The sequence below is a fragment of the Haliaeetus albicilla genome, chromosome 6 (genome assembly GCF_947461875.1).
Source record: "Haliaeetus albicilla chromosome 6, bHalAlb1.1, whole genome shotgun sequence".
Classification (NCBI taxonomy): Eukaryota; Metazoa; Chordata; class Aves; order Accipitriformes; family Accipitridae; genus Haliaeetus; species Haliaeetus albicilla.
Genome location: NC_091488.1, coordinates 16811268 through 16835490, shown reverse-complemented (window position 1 = coordinate 16835490; position 24223 = coordinate 16811268). Strand labels below are relative to the sequence as shown.

Here is a 24223-nt window from a genome sequence, read left to right as displayed (position 1 = left end):
GAAAGGGTGAAGCGACCCTTGTGGGGCAGGTCTGCTGCTTATATGCAATAACGCCCATCTTCTGATGGGAAAGAGCTGTCTAGTATTGGCTCCGTTTGACCCCGTAAGATGATGGGTGTCTTCCTCAGCTGGAGAAGCATAGCATCAGTGATGCACTAAGTGAAGGCCTGTTTGTGTCAGCCATTAACACTGTGGACATAACAATACATCATTTGGGTTCCTTCTCAAGGAGACTGCCATCTGGGAGAGCCCTAGTTGTTGTTAGGAGTGTGGCCAGTCAAGAACCATATTAGAAAACTACCAAAGAATTATTCACAGCAGACTAACAGGAACATGACTGCCACTGGAAAGGCTTGTCTCCTGAAAATGGCATTCCTAATATTTATGAGCTAATAAATGGTTGTCATTTCACTCCATTTATCAGAGAGCACTGACAGTATCATAGCTATGCTGAATGTTGCTTTGAAATCCTCTTGTTAAGATTTTAAAGGTACTTCAGCAATACTAATATACTGACTTCTTTTTCTTTACAACTTCAGAAAAAGGATAAATAACAGCCTTTGTCTTAAAGAGCAATCAGTTTACACAAACTCACACAGGAAGTTGTGGTGAAGCTGACAATGTTTCACAGATTATGTCCTACTTTGTTACTTTCATCACAACAAGCTTTCTCCTCACTCGTCTACTGACTACGCCATACGATGATCACGATAGATATGATGGCCCACACTGAGTGGTACTTAATAGCCTATTACTCACTCAGTTGTTACACAATAAATACACTTCTGTATTACATATTTATTGCATTGCATATTTATTGCTCAAAAGAAATTAATAATAGAAACCAGAAAATAAAACTACACTGATTGTTTAAACACTTCATAAAGTATTTTTTCTTTAAAGAAACTGTGCTAGGTACAGGCACCTGTAGCATACTAGATAACATTAGACACCACGCATTTCAGAGGACATGGTTAGCCACAACCTCTCGTCCACAGCCTTAACTGTAATGGTATCAGCCTCTTTTCAATCATCAGTTTTTTTGATAGGACAGGTTTTCAGCTTTTACATCCCTGAGTTGGCTAATGCAGCATATACATTCATTCATTTAAAGGAATCAATAGCATTTGCATTTCATAAGTACAGTTAGATACTAATGGTACTGGCTTTTAACAAGCCTAGGCTTAGTAGACATGCTCAGTGTACGTGTAGCACCTCATAGCAGAAGAGGCATCGACAACAGTTAGGAACGCTTTTATCCCAAAGTATGGCTGGACGGATTGTTACCTCCTTAAGCAACAAAAATGTAATGTTTATAACACATAGGATGTAGGGGGCACAGACCTTTGCCTACCAGAGTTTCAAATCTTTAATACATAAACCCAGAACTTCTGTCTACAAAAAGCGAGCTGGGTCCAAGACCCACTTCAAGGACTGTAGCGTGCATGCGGCATTTGGTACTGCAGCATTTGTTCAAATATTGAAGAACCAGGGCAGACTGCACAGATTTCCCCCCAGACAAATGCCCTAACTATTGAATGAGAGGAATTATGGTCCCTCCCTGTGACTCAATGCATCGTGTGGTTTAGTGGCTTTTAGTTTTATTTTTGATCAAACAGAATGGGTCATTTTTCGCATGAGCTGCGTGAACGGGCTCTCTTGACATGTGTGGGCTGGGATGGAACAGCGGTGACCAACGAGGGCAGAACAAAGGGAGGAAACCCGAGTGCTGCCAAGACCGCACCTGAGAGCTGCACAGCCGCCGACCCCCACCCCGCAGGGCAGCGGTCCCGGCGGGCCTGCGACAACCAGACCACCAAGCACCCGCCCGGCCAGTACCAGGCCGCCAGCCCACGCCGGCAACAAGACCGGCTCGCGTTCCTTGGTCCGCACCCAGCCACACGGCGGCCGCTGCTGCGCGCAGGTCAGAATACCGAGGGATGCCTACACCCGACCAAGCGGCCCTCCGAGGGAGGCTCCTCGCACCCCCCGGGAGCGGGGGGCCCGGCCGGTCAGCACAGCCCGCCGCTGCCGCCCGCGCACCGGGGCTCGGCTTCCCCGCTGCCGCTCCGACCGGGCCTGAGGGAGAGAGAGGTCCGCGTGCCGGCCGAGCGGCACCGCCACAACGACCGGCGGCCGCGCCCCGCCGCCCTGTCACAGACCGGGCCGGCGGCAGCGGCGGGACCGGGGAACGCGCGCAACCGTCGGGGCTTCCCGCGGGCGGCCGCCCGCCCTTTCCTTGAGCGGCTCCTCCCACTGCCGCCACCGGAGAATAAACGCCTGAGGGGGCACCGGTCTCCCGGAGGAAGCCGCTCCTCGCAGGCGTCGCGGACAGCCGAGCCTCGGACGCCTGGCAGCCCGCCCGACGACGTTCTGTGCCGCGCCCCGCCCGCCAGCCCCATCCCCACCGTCGGCAGCGCGGCGCGGAGGCGGCCTGCGCATGCGCGGCCGCCCGGGGTTTCCGGTAACGGTGCGAGCGCCGGCCGTGCCGAGGGACGGATGGACGACGGAGCGGCGGCGGCGGTTGGCGCGGGGCGCGGGGCCGTGGCGGCGTTGCTGTCTTCCCTCCTGGTCGCGCTGCCCCTACGCTGCGCAGGTGGGGCCCGGCGGGGCACCCGGCCGGCGGCCGGGGGCTGGGGGCTGGTGCGGTGCCTGTTCTCAAGGGAGAGGGTGGGGAGCTTCGGTGCCGCAGCGGCGGCCCGAGGCCTCGGCCTGCGGCGCTGTGAGGGGGGCAGTGGTCCCGGAGCACGGCAGGGCTTGGGTCTGGGTAGGTGTGTCTGCGGGGGTCTCCGGCGGGTGCCTTGGGTTTTACTCTGCAGGAGAGCAGCTGTCGTCCTCTCGTCTGCTTCAGGCTTTCCTGCTCTCTCCGACTCGTAGAGACTGTAGCTGAAGTGTGGGGCAGATAGGTTGTTGATTTGCCTGAAAGGCATCTCCGTCTAGCCTGACGGAGCCTGAAGTATAGACAAGGAAGCGCGAGAAGTAAAACTGCAACACGAGCGTTTTATCTCACAGGATGGTAACACATGCCTTTTCTTGCATCCTTAAACAGCAAGAAACAGCTGTTGCACAAAACGTTTTTTCAAGGGGGAAGTACTGTGCAACTCAGATAAGCTGTTAATGACTTTCCTGCATATTTACGGGACGTTGTGACATGCAACAGAGAGTATATGGGCTAAGCTAGCTTGCATAGTGGAAGTAATATAGCTGTGGGCTAGTGTGCGCATGCTGCTTCTGATGCCACCTAAACTCTTCAATTCTGTATAAGATTGTATTGTTCTAGTCTGGCATACCCAAAAGAAGACTAGAGAGAAGCTGTTTCCAGGGGTCCACACTTTGCATTCATGGTAGGATTCGGGCAGAGAAGCAGCTTTGGGTCCTCTTCTCTTTATTTGTTTGCTTTCAGCCGTTTCATTTGTAGGTGAATTCTTTGTGCATCAGCCCCAAATTCCATCCCCAAACTGGAAGCGTTGAGATACGTGCAGTCACTTTGATTAACCCACATGTATTATAGCAGATGACTAACGTGCAACATAGTGCTTCTAGAGCTAGAAGTAATTGCCCTGCTACAGTGACCTCTCACCTTCTGCCCTGTCAAAACCAGCAGTTTCTCTTTGCTGCTCCTATATAAAAGTTCTTGTAGTAAGAGTTCTCTCTGGTTCTTTAGAGCACCTTTCTGCCCACAGAACCAATAACAGTGGGGTCGTTTTTAGTGTGCTTGGTTGTGGCTTTTTTTTAATGTCACGTGTAACCGGTCGTCTTTCCTTCCTGTGCTGAAACGTTGACTTAATGTTTCCATTCGTTCTGCTACATACTTAATGTGATAACCAGCGAGCCGTTATGTACTCTTAATAGGATTTCCCCTTCACCGTCTCCTGAGGGAGTATATTTCTGTCTTGCTAACACTACTTCATTCTGTTGTTGAACAGCTTTTTTATTATTCCATTATGTTATGTAATCATTATTTTCAACCATCATTTATTGAAAATATTAATTAAAATATTATGTCATCATGCTTTAAGTGAAGAAACGTGAGTTAATTTTAAATATCTGGCTTTTAATCCGTAGTAAAATAAACAAGGAAGAAGTCTTGATTTTTGGACATTATTTTTATATCTGGTTTCTAGCTAAATCATGAAATCTCTCTGGTAATGAAACGTTACTGAGTTTACTCCTTCATTCCTGGATTGCTGTTCATTAGCATTTAAGAAATCAATTTAGGGAAGCAAACACACAACACTTCTTGGAAATAGGGAGTATTATGTGAAAGGATGGATGGGTGGATCACCTATGTGTGTCTGTAGTATTGAGAGCAAATGTCATGTTAAATCAACCTGAATTTCTGCTGTTCTAAAGTAAAAGGCTATGCGGATAGAGGAGCTCCAATTGCATGTGTTCTGGCTTAGTATTGCTTTTGAATCTGTATTGTGTACTAATCTCTTAAGCATACTGGAAAAGTAATCTAGGTTAAACTGCTTCAGTATGATTTTTCCAGCTCATCAAAATTTTTTACAGTTCACTGTCAAGAGGGAACGATATATCAAGTGGGGACCTGCTCATAATCTGTGTGATAGAACAGTGTAAACTTATTAAATCCACATATAGCTAAGTGGGAGGAGCTCACAATTGTTCTGAAAAGCAGGCATAGAGTCCTGACAAACTGGAGAAATACTCCAGAAAAAAGTACAGCAGTATTGAAAAAGGACGTGTGCAGGGCTGTGTACTTAGGCAAATAGAGGGTGACAAAAGATGGTCAAAATATCAATTCTGGAAAAAAAAAGGCAGTGTTATGATGCTTTGTAATTTATATTTGGAAGTTTTAAGTGCTATGCTGTAAAAACCCCCAGAAGTAATGGGGCGCTGCAGTGCTAATTAGAATGAAAATGTTGGGTCTTATGTCTTGTAAGCTAGACTTCCATTTATTAATCTTAGCTGGAGTATTGTGATTTTCTGAAATACACTGTTTCAAGCACGTTCGACCATTTGGAGAGAATACAAAAGAGAACCAAAGTCATTCAGAAAGCTAGAAAATTTGGCTTAAAAGGAAAACTGAAAGAATTGTTGCTGCCATTCAGTTTTCTCTTCATCATTAGTCGTGTTTAACATAGTTTTCAAATACATCTGACGTAAAGAATAATGTGCTCTAATATCCATAAACAAAAAGTACATTGGCTAAATGTGTTTAGAGGAGACATAGGTTAGACTCCAGGCTTTGCAGTCTGTAAATTTTTTGTTGTCCTTTGTGCTATGAACAACTACTAAGCTAGCATACTTGCTATAAGGAAACTTGGATCTGCTCTGCAAAGATCCAGATCTCCAATAGAATCTACTAGGAAACCTGATTTGGGAGTTCTTTGCTTTTGATTTACAAAAAGCTTTCCCTAACCTCTAATGGTAAGGATAGTGAAATATTTCAGGTGATTGGAGGCCTGTAAAAATAGATTATGCAGTGGTGGAAACTGTAAGACTTCTCTATGCAAACATCTGATGATGTACGTAGAATTGGCCACCTGCTTTCTCCAATGTGAAATATAGGTCATCTTGCAAGGTTTCTTCCAGCTCAGTTTCTGTCTTTCCATTATATAAATGGGTGATTAGGAAGTGTTAAAATGCAAATTGATGATCATTAACTTTTAACAAATTTCAACCAAAGACGTTCCTCAGAATATAAAATTACAGTTGGCTCTCTGATTATATCCCTCTTTTTACCTGCAACAGGACAGGAGATGGAGTGAACAGATGAAAGAGCATAATTGTGACCTTGGAACCCTCAGTAAATAGGTATTTGAATTTGGATAAGAAATTTAATTTCCTGGTGAAGATAGTTTCAATTATCAGGGTTGTCTGTCAGGACTGGGAGATCCTTCTGAAGCAATAATCTGGTTTTCTGACCAGGGCAAGAAGGAAAGTACCTAATCATGCTCAAGGTAGATCTACAAAGAGCGTTGTGTTTTTTCAGGGTTTTTTTTTTTTGCTCTTATGTTTTATACCACATGAAGGTTGTCTAGTCGAGTGTTCATCTACAGCAGTGGTTGGTAGTGGGGTAGGAAGGAATAAACAAGCAAGTATATGGTGACATTTCACAACATAGTGTTACAGCAGTCTATAGCATCAAGGCTTTGTGTTTGACTCTGAGTTCATAAGCCAGGTAAGAGTTGAGCATTCAGAGAGTCCTAGGGGAAGGAATTCCACAGATTGACTAAGTGTTCAATAAGGCAGCAGTTTCATTTGTTTCCTTAGAGCAGAGTGGTGTTTGTTTTGATGCTTCCAGCTTTGTGTTAACAAGACAGCAGACCTATTTTGTCGCTTGCATTCCCCATGCCACTCATTAGGTGTCTGTAGATCTGTCATATCCTCCCCTCAGTCTCTTTTTTCAGGCTGAAGAGTCATAGTCTGATTGCTCCCAGGACAGAAGGTGTTCCATACCTTGGATTGTCCTTGTCATCCTTCTCTGCCTTATTCCGTTCCACTCTCCATTGATGAGAGCGGGCACTCTAGGCCTGCGCATGGTGTTGAACATAAGTCTATAATGAATGTATATAATGACATTAAGCTTTCTACTTTACTCCCTTAATTCCATATCAGTTTCTAACTTTTTTTTTCCCTTTTTGACTATTGCTGAGTACTGACCGCAAGCGCTGACACTTTTACATTGTTGTTGAACATAACGCTGAACAGCTTTCTGAAAATTCCCTGAAAACTATAGGGTCTTCCCTGAGTAATTGGTAAAAGTTTTTAACCCTGTAGTGGATTTTAAGTTAATTTTACAGATGATGTCTCTGAACAGCATGTTTCTGTTTATTATCTGTAAAGGCTATCATGTGCTGCTGAAAACAGTTCTTAATGCCTCATTTCAGCAGTTTGTAAGAAGGGTTTTAAAAGAGTAAATGTCAAGATGGAGGCCAACCTTTGCTCAAACTTGCATGAGGAAGTTCTCAGAGAAAAAGGCAGTCAAATCTGAGACTTGCAACAGTCATCCTTTGGGCCTTTAACCAAAGCTGTTCTGGAATAAATCTGTTCTAATTCGCTGTGTGTGCTCTTACTCCAGGACTGCAATGCTGTATCTTCTTCCAAATGTCAGCATCCAGAGCTGTATTTTTACAATATTGTTTGTATCTAGAGGGAGAATGTGATTATTTGCTGTGGTATTTACCAGCTTTAGAAAATGCTGGCCTAGCTTCAAACATTAGTCAGATGTCTTACATCACCATGTTTTTTGTAACTTGGGGAGAAAGTATATTTGGTTAGAACATGAATCTTGAAACGATTTTTTTTTCTGCTTCCAGACTTCCTTTTTCTGACCTCAAATGGAAAAGGTCTAATAAGAATTATTGTAAAGCTTCATGCTGTGAATAAGGATTTGAAAATGTGGGAAAGATACTCTGGAAGTGCAGTGAATATTTGACTTTCTACCCAACACAAACAAAAATAATAGTCCTAACATATAGTAGGGTTTTTTATCAGTGTTGGAGCTCTGTAGGTACAATGTGGTTCTCAGCTAGTACTATGTTATCTCATCCTGCCTTCTTATGGTTTACTCCAAGGTTCTATGTTGTTCAGGGTAAAGAATCTACCTGCGGAATCTCCTGTTGTAGAAATAAATTCTGTAGTGGGATCTGTGAGGTTTTACTGAATTATTTTCCTTTCAAGTTTTGTGCTTTCAGGATTTTTTTCTAAGGGTCTGTAGTCTGTGGATACCACTTTAACTCTGTTCTCCAAAAGGATTTTGCAGACTTCAGTTTATAGATTGCTTTTCCACACATATTTCCTTTTTATAAAGAGAACTTGGTCATCAGGTAAAATAGGAAATAGTTTTTGCAATGAAGAGCCACTCTTGAAATCAAATTCAGAATAATCGTTTAGATGTGTAAAGAGACTTTGATTGCCTAGGTGCAATAGGATGTATTTATTCTGATTTCTTCCTAATATAATCAAACATTAGACTGACATCAAAAAGCAATTTCAGAGTGATGGTCACTAACATATTTTTAGAAGTTGTAGCCATTGGGAAGTGATTAATAGTGTAACGCACAACTGGTTAAAATAGGAAGTCAAGTCAGAGAGGTGTGGTAATTTTATTTAGTATTGTTATTGTTATTAATTACTTTTTTTTTTTCCCCTGATGTGTTAGAAGTTGAAAGTATGTTCTTAGTAAGAGGACAGAGGTATGCACTGCCTAAATTGTACATAGCCTGGGTTGTCAAAGATAGCTAGTATAGGATACCAGGCAGAAGAACTTAGATGAAGTTCAAGCTCTGTAAATCTGGGCTTGGCTGCTTAGTTGGTGGTTTTGGTATAATTTTAGTGACTTCTGCGTGAGGTTCCCTCAGTTCACGTGTATTCCCTGTGCCTTCACGCTGTTTCCCTTTGCTCTGTAAGCCACAGTGTGGTTTAGTTTCTAGTACTAGAAAACTTGCAGTCCAAACTTTCAGCCCTAATTGGAACTCCTTAGCCTCACTGCTTTGAAGTAGTGCCATAGACTGATGTGCAATAATTCAAAGCAAAATGTACCTTATAAACAGCTAGATAAATTTCAGTTTTCGTAAGTATCAGAATAATTCCTTCTCCCATAGCGTTGTTACTCTCATCTGTCCTCTGATACCTGAATTATATACCAAACAGGACACCTAGGATTCTGCATATCTCAAAATTAATGGTGAGGAAGTCTTCTTTAGGAAGTGGAATATAAGGTAATTATGAGGCATTTGGGGTTTTTTAATAATTATTTTTGAAAGGTGGAAGAAAAACAGGGTAGAGAGCTATCCTGCAGATGATTCTAGCATGCATGCTTCCCTCCTGTTGGCAATCTGCCTGTTAGGCTTTATCTTCTCATGGTCTGGTCCTTTCCTTGATGTTAGGGGCATTCTCATGTGTCCTGAGACTTAGCCCTCGCCCTCCATAAGTAATTTTATGTACTGTTCTTTATGTAAAAGAAAACACAGGATTACAATGAGCAAGATACAAGATCTGCTATGTGATGAAGCCTCACTGAAAGGGGTTTGTGTTGAATTTATGGCAGTAATACGTGACATAAAACAAGTCTGCTATGCTCAGTCTGTTCCGCAACTGTGAAATGACAACTTTATGTTAATCCCTAGCACTTTGCATCTGAGATCCAGATGTTGGATCCAACCAATAACATACTGGTTTAAATGCATTCAGACTGCTTATAATCAATGCATGACAGTGAACACAGTCCTTGAATGTTGCAACTGTATATACTCTTTTTAAAGGGGTGTGGGGAGAAAGACATTAAGCACAGAGGAAAGACCTGCGTAGTCAAATAGGCAAAGAAGCTGCCTCATGCACAACTCCTGAGCTATGTATTGAATTGCCGAGTAGCATGGGGTTTTCTTAACTCTTATGTTCGTTATTTAATTTCACTATAAATCTCTACTTCTTTAACAGAAGTTATTCTTAAGTTATGTACAAATTATTTATCCCAGTCTTTATATACATTTATGTTATTTTCTTGTAGGCCAAACTAATCTGAAGAGTCCGCAGGATATTCAGGTCTATGTTGTAAATACAAATTTCACTCTAAGGTGGAACTACACTGGGAGTGATACCAATGTGACATTTTCAGCAGAATACCGATGGTAAGTAGAAACTTATATTCTGAGCCAGAAATGTCTGATGCTTATCTGTGTAGAAGAGCATATTAATTTATTACTATGCTTCTTGATACTGCCATGTAAAACTTCTAGAGACTTTTTGAAATCCAGAAAGTAGAGGCCAGGAAGATTAAGTCTTGAAATGAAGTGGAATCCTAATATTGTCCTTCGTTTGTCTAATTCGTATGTAAAATTAGATTGGTCACAGATAGCGACATGTTTTAAGTGGAGAATACACTTGGCAGTAATGCTTAATACTAGAGTGGTTCTTTGAGAAGATTAACCAGTACACTTAGAAATGTAGTATTTAGATTTAGTTATTCTCTTTTTTTTTTTTTTTTTTGTTTTTTTAATTAAGCTACATTGTGGCCACACACAGACAATTTGAGAGAATTTTCAGTGTGGCTTTTGAATAATTTGTCAGTGTTTATGAATCCAGGTTTCTCATCTGCAACTTTTAATCACCAGATGAAATAATTTAATTTTTATTTATTGTAATTTAATGTTTGCTTGGTTTTCTTCAATTGTTTCATATACCAATACTTACGCATGCATATACATATACATTTGGTATTTTGTAGCATTTCCCTGACAAGTAAATATTAAAAAACATTTCTAACATCAAATCACTTAAGAAGTTCCTGATTCTAGTATTTCCTAGTGTATGATTTTGGATTTTAAAAAAAATAGCTTGCCTTCTTCAATGTGTAGATGAGAAACAGCTGCTCTGAAAATCAGTTTTATTTTAAAAACATAATACTAGTCTGAAAGATAAGATAGGAGCTGAGGATATACAATTACTACTTCAAGTCTGTGCCTTTTTTTTTTTTTTTGGTCAGGACATTTTTAATCTCTATATGAAATGTCTCTTTCTTAAATAAGGTGTGGATGTCTGTTAACTCACAAGAAAAATAGCTTCTGTAAAGCTGATTATTCCAACACTTACTGCTGAACTCCAGTTTTCTCCTTTGTGTTTTAATTTTCCTCTAATCTACATTCCTTGCTAATGTTAGAATTGGCGTTTGCTGCTTTTATGCTCTTTTAACCGCTTCTTGCCATCAAGACTTTTAAATTTCTTCCAATGAATTATAGAATCATTGCCAGACTATGGTCATGTACTAAGGATATAATTCTGGGTTTTGACAGTACTTTGGTGCTGTTTTCTGAGACCATGTGTTTACATGGTGAATAAAGCAAACTGGTATCATGTCGCCGAAAAACTCGGAATAAAGAACTTATCAACACCAATTTAGTGTAGATAAGCAGACACTTCTTTATTGACGGCTGGGTGCGCGGGTGAGTCCTCTCATGAACCACGCACACCTGAACACCAAAACAATACACCTTATATCAAAACTTATTCATGCATATTCATTAGGTTTCCAGGAAAGGTTATACATATTCATTAGGTTTCCAGGAAATCATTAGCATATGTAAATGTCCTTTACGCAGGCGCAGTGAAGGTCTCTGGTGGTCTTCAGGAGTCCTCTGGTCGTCTTTCATAGTCTTCCTCACTCGTCCGCTTTTTGACCTCTCAGGTGTTTCCAAGCAGCAAACTGGTGTCCATAACGGTTTCCTCAGTTTCTAAAACAAACACTACAAGACTACTAATCTTTGTCAAAGCTTCTGTGGTTAGATGATTTTAAACAATACTTGAATTTTTATGGTTACACATTATACATTTTCTAAGTTCCTAAGTTCCTATGGCTACATTTCAAACTTAACACTCCCATACCTATGCTTCATAATTTCTACTTTTTAATCGAACCAAACTCCTTTATAATTAGATTTTAATTTCTTTTATCAAAATATTTGCAACAATCAGACTTTGCAGACTGATAGTTAACCTTTGGTAATAAGGCTGAACTAATAAATTAATAGATTAAATTAACGAATTAAAAGGTGATATGAATTCCGGGGTAACTAAGTAGATAACACTGATTACACTGCTGCTGGTGATAAAACAGCATTAAATGGTGTGATATTTATTAGCATTAAGAAGAAAAGGAAAAAGAATTTCAAGTTTAAATTGTGTATTGGATTTATTTTTGGGGTGTGTTCATTCTTGCAGGTTTGAAGACTTTGTGACAAATGAAACAGAATGGAAGGAGTTGCCCGGGTGTCAAAATGTTACTCACACGGAATGTGACTTTTCCTCAGCAATAACCAAATACTATGATACACATCATGTGCGTATAAGGGCTGAAAGAAGGGAAGAAGTGTCTCCATGGTCTAGCACTTTTGAAATGAATCCGTATCTTATAGGTATGAGCTCCATATATACTGTAACATTTCTAGTTAAATGTCCTTCTGCACATTATTGTGGAAAAATGCATGTGGTTTCTATGGCTCAAAACAACATGAACTAGTAGTTTTCTCAACCTTAACATAATATAAGGTATTTGCAGGTCATGGAATGTTATGATTCTCCCTTTTCTGGAAAGGGGAAAGTATTGTAAGCGATGCTGTTTTTCTGACAGAATTTTCTGTCACACTGTATTTTTCTAGATTTCAGAAAAATCCTTTTTGACAGTGGTCTTTTCTGGAAGTTTTCTTCTGACCTTGTGAGTTTTTGGTAGTTATAGTATAGTGTGGTACTGAAGCTTCCCCTCAATGTTGGATTGATTTGTTTGAACTAGGTTTCTTGCCTTGCATGTGTTAGAATAACTTACACTGATTTTCACTGCAGATTCTGGAAAACATTCATTAGTAATATTGCATTTTAACTCTACTGCTTTTAGAACCAGGTAATGGTGGTTGTTTGTTAGGTTAGGCTTTTATTAGATACTGCCTGAGATTCATGAAATCTAAGATCCTATAGGCAATTACTATGATCTTGTTATTGCCTCAGAAGAATTAAAAATAAGACACTATAGGCAGTTACTGTGGTTTTACTAATGTAAATTACTTTTTTGATGTTTTTTCTTTAAATAGTCATGCTTGACTTTTTTTTCTTTTAATATTTGCAGCTCATATCGGTCCCCCAGGAGTAGAGTTGCAGTCCATAAATGGAGTCATAAAAATTAAGATTTCTCCTCCAGAAGCAAATCAGGTCCGAAAAATGTGGATAGCTCATCTACGTTTTAAATATAATCTCGTTATCTGGGAAAATTCATCAAATGCAGAGGTATGATCGCTCCTTTTTTTTTCTTTTTAACTTTTTAACCTTAACATAACTGTCAGAGATGTACTTTGTGTCATGCTACAAAATGGAATTGTTTAATTATGTAGCTGTGTAAAACTGTTGCTATGCAGTTTAAAAGTTGGGAGGGGGTGTTTTCTTGGGGTTTTTGGTTTTGTTTTCAGTAGAGGATTTTATTAGATTTGTGATAAGAGTTCGTATTTGTGTTAAATGCTGGAGCCACTTTTCAATGAATGAAGAAGAAGGTAAAACCATCTCAGATGTCTTTGGAGCGGGCGCCACTCTTGGCCAGCAGGAACAGGGAGGGGAAAGAGTTCAAGGCAGTGGGAAGAAGCATTTACAGTAAGGCATAGGTATAGGGGAGGGGAGAGGTAGGAGGCTAGTTCGGTCTTGCTGAGACCATATAGCTTGACTACAGCTCTCAGTACACTGTCCTGTGTCATTAACTAAGTTCTTTGTTTTTATACTGTAGGTTGGGGTTTTCTAGGGATTCTTTTGAGGTCTTGTAATTGTGAACTAGTTTCCAAGCCATAACGCGCATCTCAAACAGCACATATAGCTATTCTGTAAAGACCAAAGTAGAAAAAGTCTTTCTTTTTTTATCCTTTTAGGGGAATGGGTGCCAGCTAGATTAGGGTAGGAATCGAAGAGGTATCTGTGTTCACTTGGAAGACATAGTCATAATCATTACAGACCAAAGGAGAAAAAATAAGTACAAGCTGTGTACAAAGGTCATTCACTGAAGTCTGGTAAACCAAAAGCAGGGAAGTAGCTGGAGGAGGAAGGGGGGGTGTTTGCTGAATGAACTGAGGGACAGAAGTGTACTATTTGCTTCTGAGTTTGTGCCTGAATATTTGTGGGGTGAGTTATGCATCATGTAGAGCAGTGCCGCAATCCCTCCCTACTTTCATGTGTTAAAGGAGCACGACGTGTTCCTTCCTCTCAATCACGTAGCTAAGTTGGAAACTTCCATTTAGCATTTATTCAGCTCATATATTGTCCTTCATTCCCTATTTTAGCATTTTCGATGGCATATTATATAAATGGGCTTAAACCTGGGGAAAGAAAAGGATACTTTAAAAAAAATCAGCTCATCAGGAAGAACAATTCTCTTCATATGCTGTTTGCAATTGTTTCTTACAGTTCAGAAGTCAAAGTATTTTTCCTACTGACACAATTGATGATCTTGCACCAGACACTACCTATTGTTTGAAAGTTCAGGCAACCCTTCCTTTGGACTTGCAAGAAGGCTTATTCAGTCCTATTCATTGTGTAAAAACTACCCATAAAGGTACAGAGTAAAATTGTTTTATCTTAAAATGATTACTCCAGTTTAAACTGTTGGAAACTAAATTGTTCTAAAGCAATAGAAATATGCAGAAGTGCCAAGTTCCTACTCATTTTGGTATAACAGCAATCTTGACAGTTACGTACATTTTCTATTTTAAATCAATGTAAAATATGTCACCTATCAATATTAGAGTTTTAATAGTACAAAGTTTTTTGCTCCGAGGTAAATTCTGTCCATTAATTTGGATCGCAAAAACTACTTTCTGTATTTTGGAAAACTGGATATTTTTGAATTTGTGACTTTGAATCAGGAGGAAAGGGATGTGTATGTAGGTAAAACAAAAGCCTTTTGTATGCTTGGCACTAAATGAATGCATATAAAGTTGAGTTAAGCTTAAAAAAAATATTGTTTTTATGGAAGCCTTGGTGAATTTATTATTACAGATTCTGAAGAATGGCTTAGTGGCAGTTTGCCACCAGTTGCTTGTTTTGCATGTCTAAATTTAAGTTCTTTTGTGTGCTGTTCAGGTGTCAGTTTAAGTACTTCTAAATGTTTCTTTCAGGAAAAAAATAACAGTGTGGGTGGGAATGTAGAAGGTCAAACATAAGACTGAACGGGTGGTATGTCAAAATTACTTTATGTGTGTGTATTTTACATGTTTTTCTCGAGTTGTTGCAGAACCAGTTTATTTCTACTAATCTCAACGTTTCTGTACTTAATTTTTTCTGAATTGATTTTTAACTGTTTTTTTACTAAAGGTTTAATATGCTGTATGTATCAGAGACCTTGACTTGCCATCTTTATAATGAAAACAGACAACTTTTTTTTTATTATTGAAAACGTACCATGACCATTTACATGAGAAATACCCATTCAGTGAGAAATTGCTATACATAATATAGAGCTTTTCAGTAACTGTGCGTTTCCTTTTCATTTTGAGCAGTGAATGACCTACTCTGTGCAACAGATGTGAGCATTCTTGCTTTGAATATGAAATTTCATCTGCATTGGAATAATCGGTATAAACAACATGTGAGCTACAATGTACAGTATCTCATGTGAGTTAAACAATTTCCATATTCTCTGCTTAAACAGGTTATGTCATTCTAAATGCCATCTATTGTATTTTGCAAATAGTTCCTAGAAGTTAAAGTGAAATACTTAGCAAAAGTGGCTTAACGTATTCATTGAAACATTGGGTACCCCATCTGGACACAGTGTGGCTTTTAAAAGGATTGCATATAGCATCATATCCTGGAATTTCAGGGTAGTAGGCTTCTTTTAAGAGTGTTAAACACTTGATGGAATGGACTGCTAAATATATGCTAAGTAACATTTTTAAAAGATGTAAAGTTTGCATTGCTTCATATCTTTTTGAATATGAAGAAATTGGATGACTAAAAGTCAGCAAAAATGTAGGTGTTCAAGGTTTCAATTATCACTTATGTTGACTACTTCTGGTTGGATCCTAACATGGAAAAAAACTATCATGTCTCTAAACCTGTATATTAATATCCAGTTATCGCATAAGTATTGTGTGTGGCCAGCATCTAAATGAAGAGGATGGATACCTCTAGCATTCTTTTGGAATTCCTTTGGCATGACAGAAGAATAATCAACTGAATAGAACTATATGAAAAATCTTAATTTGGATTTTAAAAATTTCTAAACCTGATAGATAATTTTTCTGTTGAGGCTTGATTAAAGCACTAATTTGTATTTCCTTATCTAGTTAACTTAATTGTTTCAGTTATAAATGAAAAATCAGTATTCTAAATATCAGAAATTTCTAAGAGGCCCATTCTTCCAAAAATAAAAAAACCTATGTAGCACAAGTGAACGTGCTTTTTTTTTTTTGCTTTTTTTTTTTTTGAGTTCAAGGACCTCACATCAAAAATCATTAAAATATCTCTTGCAGTGGTTATCTAAAGAAACTTCATGATGATTACTCAATGAAGTGGCTCAGTGTACCTGGATGTGAAAACATCACTGATACACAATGCAATTTCTCATCTATCATCTCTACTACTTCCGGAATTTATTATCTCCGTGTGCAGGCCATGAGCGAATATAATAAATCATGTGTGTCTAATGAAGTAAAAGTAGATCCTCTGATAACAAGTAAGCAAACATGTTTTCTTAACTTTTCATTTCTCAACAAATTTGTGTCTAATGCTGTTATTTGCCAAAAGAAACTTGCTAGATTAATGAAACAGAATACATAGTTCCCCTACAGAAACTGCGTTGGGAATCCTAGCCTCATCAAGTTAAAAAGGAGTTTCTCCATGGTTTCTCTATTCAGCACAGCCAGTATTTCACTATATTTAGAATCATATCATTTGCTTTACAAAATTAAACCACAAAGCATAGTATACAGTGAGATTATAAAATGCCATACAATGTTAATCACTGTGTGAGATTGTACTAGAAATATCTCTAGTCTGACTTTTGCCATTGACATCTTAGATATCTTGATATCTTAGAAAAACAATGCCAAAGTCACATAACTTTGGAATCCTCTGCCTCTCTTTTCTTGTGCATCTACTCTCATCTCCTTCTCTCTACCCCTGCACAGTGCACCCCTGAATTTTGTGTTGAAGCAGTATTACATTGACAGACAACACTGAAGAGCTTCATGAAAAAGCAATCTTAAATGATAGTGACATCTAAGTAAAAAATACATAACACTTTCCAGAGTGAAAAGATGATAATTTTTATCTTTGGTGCACTCTTTGATTTTGTGAGAAATAGGACCTTACTAAAATGTTTGACTTCAAAAAAGTTATCATTCATAAACGTCAAGAAATGTTTATATCTAGTATGTAGGGTAATATTCCATTGCCTTCCATACTGAAGATGGAATCAATGGCTATTCCATATGTCAGTTTTCCCTTGTCCAAGCTCTTGGTAATTAGATAGTTCTTTAATACAATAACAGTGACCTAGGTAAACAATTCAACAAAAGACAACAAAAACTGTAATACTTCTCACTTTTCAACTATACTGTAACTGTGAAATGGGGTATATGTGAAAAGGAGGGCCCACATCCTGATGAGTTAAGAAGTGTTCGGTAGTTTCACTTTGACTTGCATAGAGTTAATCCCACTGTCTGTGTGTTTCACTGAAACTTGCAGAAGCAACATATGAATGTGGAAAGAGAAAATAATTGAAATACTTCTTGGGACTTGAGATTCTGAATAAAGCTATTAGTGAAGTTAGACTTTTAAGTGTATGTTTCTTAAAAATTGTCATAGATTTAAATTATAGTATTTCATGCAATATGTTTATTTGTATTCTTTCAGTCTTATTTTTAACTTTTTTTTTTAATGTCTTAAGATGAAATTGGCCCTCCTGGTGTAAAAGTGGACATCAGTGATGTTTTGCTCCATATCCAGATTTCTCCTCCAGGAGGATCTGAGAATGAAGTCATGAGGGACCATTATGACTTGTCTTACCGGATTCTGTATTGGAAGAATTCATCAAATAATGAGGTATGAACAAGTTAAATACTTAAACCAGTGTATAAAATTTGTTGTGACTTAAATACTGAGTTTGAGTTCTCCTCAAGAAGCTTATTTTCAAAAGAGGTACATATATGGTGTATCAATCATGCGATTGTTTGTTTTGTTTTTTTTCTCCCCTGGAAGATTCTTTTAAAAATCTGGTCAAGATGACCTTTATCGCAAAGTAATTGAAATTTTAGTCTTTTTCCATTTATGTGTCTGTATGTAATGATTTGCAGAATTGCACTGAGTTTTGTACGAGCTGCTAAATGGCTCACTTCTGAATAGAAGTTGTAGGGCTCTTGTGATGCTGTCTTTCTTGCAGTATGACTCTGTGCACTGTCTTAATGTAGCTTCTGGCCCCTCAAATTCTGTTCTTTTCTGTATTTGTGGCTTTATAGCTATATGTATCATAAAATAATGAAGTCTTGCATGCTTTTAGCTCACATTTTAATGGATCTTTCCATATTCTTTAAATGCTTCTTACAGTAAAATATTTTACAGTAATTGGTAAATGTGTATGTGTAAATGCATGGAAGAAGAGAAAAAAACAAACTACAACAAGAAGAAGTTTCATTCTGCACGCAGCTTTGAACTGTAAAATTCCAGTATGGCAAAAGCAGTTGGTTCTTGCTGATAAGTGTTTCCTGAATGTGTTTGCTTAGGAGAGAGTTCTGTGGTTCCTTTTATTTTATTTAATCCAAGTACAGAATGGTGTCTAACTTCTTACAGAATTACTTCTTCAGCAGAGGCCAAAATTCTAATCTGAGTGACTCTTGTACTATTTATGTGCATCTTATTCTTCCAACTTTTCTTTTTCAGGAGGAAATCAAAATGAAAGAGATAAAACAGACAATAGGGACAATCTCTGATCTAACACCCTTGACTTTGTACTGTGTAAAAGTACAAGCCTTCTCAGAAGTTTACAACAAAAGCAGTCATTACAGCAAAGAGGAATGCATCAAAACACCTGGAGGTAGGAAGAGCTTGGGAATTGTTACACTTCTGGAAGTAGAACAGTTAACCCTTCACAGGCCTTTGCAGGTCTCACTAGTTTAAAAAGTATTTGCAGCATGACTTATTGGCCTCACAGACTCTGCACGTAGTTAGGTAGAGATCCCTATCAGCAGTCTGTCACTTAGCTGCTCTGTGTTGTCTCCTGTAGCTAAACTAATAAACTGCTTCTGTTCTGACCTAATAAAAATTACATTCTGGTTATTCCACCACACAACTCAGTTTAGAAATTATCTCACATTAATAACTGTAATGATTGTGAATTGAACTTAGTTCTGTACAATGACTTGTTAACAGGCAAGCTTTAATTTCCAGTACTTTTAAGATATTTTTAGGAGGGTGCAACAAATCACTAAATGCTATGTTTTCAAGAATATTTTATTCTTGAAATTGTCTTAATTCTTCTGTGAATTAATTAAATTTTTAAAAAATCCTGCACTAAAGTATGAGGAGACAAATCATTGGACTCATAGCTAAAAAGCTCTCCTTTGTGCAAAATGAGAATACATTTGTAGATGGACTACAGTTACTCAGAACACAAGAGCAAGTTATCTGTTGAATTTAATTTGACCAATTATCTTCTATTAACAGGCTGTAACACTAGAAAAATTACTAAGTATTCAAACTGACTTAAAACTAAGAAAATGTAATAATAGTAATGCTACTTTCTCACATCTTAAGTTCTTAGGATTCATTTATATTGTAGTCCTCACTGCTTTGTCTTTATCAAGCCTAAAAAGGAACAAATGTTACTCTTTTTACCTTAATAAGAGAAAGTCTTTAATCTATTTTACTAGTTAGTTATTAGTCTTCCCCATATCCTTCTATTACAATGAGCCTATTTAAGACCAAGCAGCACATTCAAGGCTTTATATTGAGAGATGCAGTCATGCAGATCCTGCCCTGTACTTCCCATATGTTCTTATATCCCGGTATGGAAATCCTTCATTCTTTGATCATTCGTACTAACTGGAAATAGAGATAAGAAGACCTGCTTGTTTCATCTTTGATTATTTCTGAAGTGTCTCCTGGTATGTATTAATTTTAGTATGTTCAAACTCCTTTCAGTTCATTTGTTTGAGATAGTGCCAGAGAATATGTTACAAAGCATAAGAGTGGAGGGGAGAAGGAAGCTTGCAAGACTCTTGAACTTAAGCACTGAATAGCTTATGACTATACAGATAAAAGGTTTCTTTGACTACACTATCTTACTATCAAAAACTGGATTCTGTCATGTAAACTCCTTCTGCCATAAGGTCCCAACCTTAAGTCCTGGAACTGAGCCTAGCCTGTTAGATTTTCCACAGTTCCTGGGTTAATACAGGAATGCAGGACCATAGAATCATAGAATGGTTTGAGTTGGAAGGGACCTTGGAAGATCATCTTTGAAGATCCCATGGGCAGGGACACCTTCCACTCTATCAGGTTGCTCAAAGCCCTGGCCAACCTGACCTTAAACATTTTCAATGATGGGGCATCCACAGTTTCTCTGGGCAACCTGTTCCAGTGTCTTACCACCCTCATTGTAAAAAAATTTCTTCCTTATGTCCAATCTAAACCTACCCTCTTTCAGTTTAAAACTGTTGCCCCTTGTCCTGTCACTACAGGCTTTGGTAAAAAGTGTTTCTGTCTTATAAGCCCCTTTTTGATAAATATTTTGTTCTGTGTTTTTAATAAGTTTATTTAAGATACTGGAATGGCATAATTTTTTTAATGATCATCATGGCTGCATATAGTACTATAGAAATGTGAAATTTTGTGATAAATACTGTAGGAGATTTGGAGGTAATTTGCTCTTTGTAGTTTATGAATACCTAGACTGAATGGGGTTTATTCACTTTTTTTAGATAAAATTTTACATCTGGTTATTTTAGCAACATTTGTAACTGCCCTGATTGCTGTCTTTCTTGTGGCTACACCGCTTGGTTTTGCCCTGTACCAAGTCTACAACAAAATCAGATACGTGTTCTTTCCATCGTGCCAGCCTCCTTTGAACATAGAGGTAAGATGAGATGTATTTTTCTCATTCATTAAGCAGATGTATTTTTAGAAAAAATGAACAGAAAATATTATGAAAAAGCGTTTATCTGTTATCCTGTGGTCTTATAGGTATGCCAGGATTAACTGTATAGGTTTTAACAAAGTGCAGGAATTCCTATGGAAAAAAAAATGGGTAGTATCAATTTCTAGAATTCTGTGATTAGCAGATATTTTAACTTTTATGTTTTTTCTTCTGTCTGTGCAAAAGTGTTGCTAACAATCCTTTATTCCAGAGAGTGTGCATGTCTACCCAATGTGATAATGTACTTTTGCCCTGCTATATGAGACCAGAAATGTTTTTCCATTTTGTTATCTGAAAGAGCATGCTCTAGCCTTTTTGCCATCCTTTAAAACTCAGAGGAGGCAAAAATGCAAGCCCAGTCTTTAGATGAAATTTCAGTGTAGCAGGCAGCAAACACTTGTATCATTTCCTGACCTAGTGGCCTGGATGGTCTCTAAAAAGGCAGGTGATGTCCAATTTCCAGCTCAGCTTGGCACAGGTAGTACTTAGTAGGGATACTGTTCTGGCATGAACAGGGCAGCACATTAAGTGTAGGGATATTTTGAAATGTAGCAAGAACTGCTTTTCACTGTGTCTCTCAGAACATTGATGTTGAGCAGTGTATGGCCTTCCTAACTTGTGTCATCTTCTCACTGAAGCTCCTAGGACATGTAGTATACAAAGCTTTCTGAACAAAGTTGTAATTTAAAACCAGTCTCGTAGTTTACAAGGGCTAATCTGAATTTAATTTGTAAGGAAGGCAGCATCTTAGCTGGTTTCTTCAGTAGAATACTGGTAACATAATTAATGCATATTTAGAACCTTTTTGTGATGGATTTGATATAAATGACAACTTCAGAGAATAGATTTAAAGCATGTAGGATAGACAGCAGTGCACTGTTGAGAGCTGTATAAGGTTTGGTATCCTGCTGCAGCAGCTCACTTTGTCCTTCTTTCAAACTTTTCTTTATAACTGTTAATGGTTTGTAGACTTTGCAAACACACACCTGTCGTTCCCATGCTACCACATGATTTTTGAAAGTGTTGTAAATTAGGATTTTCATTTACTTCTTGGGTCGCCTCATAAGGCTATAATCAATGACATATTGCAATTATATAGATGATTGACAACTACGAGCATAGCAAAAGAGTTAAGATTAATGCTAGACTTATTCTTTAGTGTTCGATTATACACATGCAACTAAACTTCATCCTAACTTTGAGTTTGTGAACTTAGGGAAACAAATGGCATATTATAGGTAGAAAACCTCATGATGCTACTGAATACGATAAACCAGTTTTGTACAGCTGTGGTGTTAAGCAGAATCATTATGTAGGTATTATGTACGAATGTTCATCTCTTCTGCTTCTCCTTTTGCAGGGTTTTGGAGGACAGCTCTTAAGCAGTCCTTATCTGTCAACTACAGAAGAACCAATAGAAAATTGTTCTGTAATTGAGACTATCATCACAGAAGAAGTAAATCAAACTGATTTTAAAGACTACATACATTCTAAACAGAGCAGTCGAGATTCAGGAAATTACTCTAACGACGATACTTCAGGGAGCAAAGTGTCAGAAGAAACACTAGAAAAGGAAATAGTATAACTTCTAAGAAAATAAAATTCATATATGGGACTGGCAGTGTAATAAACACTTAAAACTTTTTTATTATGAAAGTCGCAACCTAAGGAAGGCAGTATGACTTTGGGATCTTTGTCTTCAGGTTTCCAAATCTGCACTTTGTTAGTGGAAAGTTACATACCCTCTCTGCTGCAAACTGATTAAAGTTAAAACACAATTGACTCCTTGTACCTTACGCCATTTTGACTGACATTTCATCATATGATAAAAAGAATACCATCTGCGTAAAGAGGAGCAGATCTGTACACTTTATATACTTGAACCTGATAACCTCGGCGAAAGCCTACTCCTGTTCCACAGGAAGAATTTCTCTTTATCTTAGAAGTTTGTTTTGAATGCCAGTGTGTACTGTGACAGAAGCCTTAAATTCCAGTATTGAATCGTAAGATGTTTACACAGGCAGAAGGAAATTGATGGATACAACTTTTTTGACATCCTCTTCCAGCCCCCTGAGGGGCAGTGCTTTTTGGCTCAGCAGGTCCAGAGCAAAAGATGCAAAGAGACCAACAGTCAATGAGGTAGCTTCTCTGAGCCTCCTTGTAGAATTACTTGGGGCCATGGCTGTGGGATGCTCCCAGTGCCCACTTGTTTGTTTCTATATCTGTGTCCCTGCATCAGGGTGCTCTTCTCCCACAGCACTCAGTAATCTGGGCAAGTATGGGGAGGGCAAAAGGCAGGAAGGAGGTTCACTTCACTTTACTATAAAGAAAAATTTCTAACTAGAAGCTCTTTGTAAATGAGGTTGGATCAAATTGTTTTGCACTGCATTTAGGATAAAAAAAAAAGAACATCCAAGCAAGATGTACACTGCAAGAAGAAACTAAAGAATACTGTTACTTTAAATGACAAGGCACGTTAAGAGGCATATTCTTGATTATTTTTTTTTCCCCATGGCTACGTAACCAGAAGTGTGTAAAATATTTATTTCTAATTGAATTGTATTTAGAAATGTGAGTCTCTTAACAAGGAGGAAACTTATTTCTGTAATTAGAAGGACCCAAGTTGAATTTAGAAAATGCCTATTAACAGAATGGTGAGGATGCTTGTCATTCAGAGCTTTTTCAGCTTAGTCTCATTTTGCCAACAGTTTTTTCTTTGTACAGATTAAAAGGATATGCTGCAATAATGTTTCAATTTGCATGCCACTTTCTTCTGAGGTAGTTTTTAAAAGTAGCTTATTTTTTGTGAAGAAATTGATTTAAAGTAAACTGGGTTTGAGCTTCATTGTTTATTTTCACAAGCAACTGTTGGTGTTTATAATTTTTTTTAATTTTGAAGATGTGAACTAATTTTATAAATTTTATATCCCTATGTTCATTGAAGAACATAATAAATTTTGCATATTTACTTCTTTATGCTTTTCTTGGTTCCATATATTTTTGATGTAGTGACATTGAAGCTACACTATGGATACTTAGGAAGCTCCCATAAGTCTTCAGTTACTGACCTCCCTAAAAAAAACATTGTGAAGAGCATCATATATAAATTTAATTAGGGCTTACTTTGAGAGTGTTGCATGATTTGGACAAATCAGAAAGAAAGTGCTAATTCAGTTGCTGAATCAGGGCTTAAAATGAGAACACTGAATGTGAGCATTCCAGTCATTGTGGTCTTTGGTAAATAGCTTCCATCTCCAAATTCTTGCGAGATACTTAAACGGAGCATGGTATGAAGTTGTCTGTATTTGTGTGGTCTCTTCAGTATAATCTAAGTTTGCTGTGAGGATGCAACTTATTTATGCAGCTGTTCCTCTTAGTGATTTATGCTGTAGCTGGTCTTCCTGGGTGTTTTTTTTTTTCTCCTGGACAACTTCAATTTCAGTCTATTTTTCTTATTTGTGACCTACTTCTACAGTAGAGTTTGGGGACATATTTTCATTTGGGGGATTTTCAAAAGTGAAGCTATTCTAAACACATTTTCTGAAGTAAGGTGTGGTGGGTTATGGGTTTTGTTTTTTCTTTGCTCATCTAGGGAAAAGG

General features: G+C 38.2%; 1 protein-coding gene across 2 annotated transcripts; it reads left to right on the top strand.

The window, feature by feature from the left end:
• The first annotated feature begins 2226 nt into the window (after positions 1-2226).
• IFNAR1 (interferon alpha and beta receptor subunit 1) lies at positions 2227-23032 on the top strand. 2 transcript variants are annotated; one of them, XM_069785216.1, is made up of 11 exons: positions 2227-2596; positions 9476-9596; positions 11683-11876; positions 12581-12738; positions 13897-14044; positions 14988-15102; positions 15963-16165; positions 17381-17535; positions 18370-18523; positions 20436-20563; positions 21984-23032. In XM_069785216.1, the coding sequence occupies exons 1-11, from the start codon at positions 2500-2502 to the stop codon at positions 22206-22208; spliced, it is 1698 nt and encodes a 565-aa protein (XP_069641317.1). In that variant the 5' UTR covers positions 2227-2499; the 3' UTR covers positions 22209-23032. The 2 variants fall into 2 exon arrangements, with proteins under 2 accessions (XP_069641317.1, XP_069641318.1); XM_069785217.1 differs by having other exon boundaries at positions 20409-20563.
• The last annotated feature ends 1191 nt before the right edge of the window (positions 23033-24223 follow it).

Excerpts from the sequence above, each read along its gene's own strand:
- IFNAR1 (XM_069785217.1), top strand. The coding sequence starts at position 2,500 with ATGGACGACGGAGCGGCGGCGGCGGTTGGCGCGGGGCGCGGGGCCGTG. Across the intron at positions 12,739-13,896 it reads AAAATTCATCAAATGCAGAG|TTCAGAAGTCAAAGTATTTT; the intron begins GTATGATCGCTC and ends TGTTTCTTACAG. Across the intron at positions 14,045-14,987 it reads TGTAAAAACTACCCATAAAG|TGAATGACCTACTCTGTGCA; the intron begins GTACAGAGTAAA and ends CATTTTGAGCAG.